At 37.9% G+C, this 2,843-nt stretch overlaps 1 protein-coding gene across 1 annotated transcript; it reads right to left on the bottom strand.

Annotated features, from left to right (window-relative positions):
• Positions 1–1,640: 1,640 nt before the first annotated feature.
• LOC143621977 (uncharacterized) lies at positions 1,641–2,199 on the bottom strand. Its single transcript, XM_077093242.1, has 2 exons — positions 2,000–2,199; positions 1,641–1,908 (listed from the first exon to the last, which is right to left on the bottom strand). Exons 1-2 carry the CDS (start codon positions 2,197–2,199, stop codon positions 1,641–1,643), a joined length of 468 nt encoding a protein of 155 aa, XP_076949357.1.
• Positions 2,200–2,843: the final 644 nt, after the last annotated feature.

The following is a 2,843-nucleotide window of genomic DNA, read 5'->3' as shown; positions in this document are numbered from 1 at the left end:
CATTTATGTAATTGGGTCTTGATTTAAATGCTTTTGTACCCGGTCTTGGTGGAGCAATTGGTGAAGCATATTCTGAAATAGCCGGTCTAAACCAACCATTAACTCCATGAACCGGCGCCACATGATGTCTTCTTTGAAACTGTGGATGATGGTTGTTATAACCGCCACCCCACTGATTGTTAATTAGAATACCATGTTGGAATTGAGTCCTACCCCTTCCTTTTGGATTAGGAAACCGATCATAAAGATTATTGTTGTTGATGTTGATTCGGTTTCCTCTCCGATTATTGTTTGGAGGAATATTATCAAACCCGTCTCCGCCCGCGTACCTATCGTCCGCGTACTCATTACCATTCCACTCCCCATAATTGTTGCTTTGCTCATACCCATCTTCATGATTATATTCCCCCTCGACATCATTAAAATCTTCATTCCCATAATTATCCGCATACCCAAACTCGTCAGCATCATCATTGTAACCCGTGTCTCCCGCGTGTAATGTGTGGATACTAACGTTATCCTCTTCATCATTTTCTTCACCATTGTTGGGAAAAAGGTTTTGTTGGGGAGGAGTTTGGTGTTGTGGGCTTCTTTGATTGTTATTGAGGCTATTAAATGTGGGTTTCTACAGTCCTATCTCTTCATACAGGTGGTGGTATTAAGATCTTGACATGCATATGACAAACAAGTTCTAGATATCATGAACATACCGGTCACACTCTTTATATCACTCATATGACATGTGTATATATCTATATATTATATGTGTATTATATATAAGGCAAATCTCACACACGCATAGAAGGAAATAGGCTGCCGACGTGAAACATGTGTACCCGTCCCCATGACTCTTTATCCCCATCTAAACGGTCCATTTTATTTTTCCTTTTTAAAAAATATTTGATGAGAATACTTTCGAGAAGCTTAAAAACTGACCATAACCAAAGACCTTTAACTTGTCATTGATAACAGTAATTAACAATTTACAATTTTGGATGACTTGTATTCTTCGAAGAGTGAACTATAATCTTCAAGATTCTTAACTCGTGTAGAATCATGCAAGGCTAAAATCATTATCTCCATAATTCGCTTTGTTAAACGAGTTAAATTTATTGATAAGCATCTATAACACCAAATAAAATTAAAAAGTAAAAAAAAAAAGAAAACTTTTTTTTTGGACAAAACGTCGACCCGATCGGGTCAAATTCCCACACGGCCGGGCTAAAATTTCTTCACTTTTACTTCTTTTTGGTCAGAACGCTGACACGGCTGGGTCAAATTCCCACACGGCCGGGTCAATGTTTTTTTTTTTTTAAGATTCTACATTAGAAAAGAACAACTTTTTGTAAACACACTATAGTAAAATTAAAATCCTAAAAAATATTAAAAATCTTTTAGTCCATTTTCTTTTTTAGAACATGTGTAAAGTAATAAAGAAAAACTCAAAATAATTAAATACACATTCTACAAAATACAAAATACAACTGGATGGTTTGTTACCCGCCCGGTATTAATTGGCCCGTGATTAACCTGTTTCATAAACCGGTGAAACTTCAAGAAAGCCCACCAATTCCTTTTCCGTTCCATTAATGTTGCTTCCATTAAGATACGGTTTTAAGAGATGACCATTCACGACTTGCTTATTGTGGTCCTTCAAATTTTCGATCTCGATAATCGCCGTAAATCCCAACACGCGTGATGACAAACGGGCCCATCCGTTTACTTTTTAACTTTCCCGGAAAGAACTTCAACCTCGAGTCATAAAGCCAAACTTTTTGTCCTACTTCAAACGTCTTCCTTCGGATCTTGGCATCATGCACTTTCTTCATCTTGTCTTTGTACGTGGAGGCACAATCATATGCCTCGTTTCTCAATTCTTCTAACTCACACAAATTTAATTTTCTCGACCTGCATCATCATAACTCATGTTAACTTCTTTAATAGCCCAAAATGCACAGTGAGCTAACTCAACCGGTAAATGACAACCTTTTCCATATACCAACCGATAAGGGTAGTACCAATAGGCGTTTTGTAAGCCGTACGATAAGCCCATAAAGCATCGATCAACTTAGTGGACCAATCCTTTCGGTCTGCCCATACAGTTTTTTGCAAGATTTCTTTTAATTTGCCTATTGGATACTTCCACTTGTCCACTCGTTTGAGGGTGGTAGGGAGTTGCAATTCGATGGTCAACACCATACCGTTTAAGCAATTTTCCAAATTTAAAATTTTTAAAATGGGATCCCCCATCACTAATGATAACCCGAGGGAGCCCGAACCTTGAAAAAATGTTTGTTTGGACAAAATTGCACACCACGGTATGGTCGTTTGTCCTAGTGGCTATTGCCTCAACCCATTTTGACACGTAGTCAACTGCCACTAAGAAGTATAAAATACCAAACGAATTAGGGAATGTCCCATGAAATCGATTCCCCAAACATCAAAGATGTCTGCAACTAAAATCGGATTCATGGGAATCTCATTCCTTTTTGATACACTCCCTACTTGTTGGCATTTGACACAATGCTTTTCAAACTCAAAAGCATATTTAAACAACGTTGGCCAGAAAAGACCACATGAGGGAATTTTATGTCCTGTTTTCTGGCCACTAAAATGACCACCACATGCAAGTGATGCACATGCGCTAAGACGCTTGGGATCTCCTCTTCTGGTACACATCTCCGAATCATTTGATCTGCTCCTATTTTGAACAAATCTGGTTCATCCTAAATGTATTGTTTCGCTTGTGACTTAAAATGGATTTTCTTCTTTTTGCTCCAATGTTCAGGTGTAACACTTGTGGCCAAATAATTCACAATGTTAGCAAACAAAGGTAATCTAGA

Source organism: Bidens hawaiensis, unplaced genomic scaffold (genome assembly GCF_021521415.1).
Source record: "Bidens hawaiensis isolate Kalapana, Puna unplaced genomic scaffold, B.hawaiensis_p1.1 tig00003004_1, whole genome shotgun sequence".
NCBI classification, from domain to species: Eukaryota; Viridiplantae; Streptophyta; class Magnoliopsida; order Asterales; family Asteraceae; genus Bidens; species Bidens hawaiensis.
Note: the sequence above shows the minus strand (reverse complement) of the source record. Positions and strands in the feature narration are given on the sequence as shown.

Excerpts from the sequence above, each read along its gene's own strand:
- LOC143621977 (XM_077093242.1), bottom strand. The coding sequence starts at position 2,199 with ATGGTGTTGACCATCGAATTGCAACTCCCTACCACCCTCAAACGAGTG. Across the intron at positions 1,909-1,999 it reads GGTACTACCCTTATCGGTTG|GTCGAGAAAATTAAATTTGT; the intron begins GTATATGGAAAA and ends ATGATGATGCAG.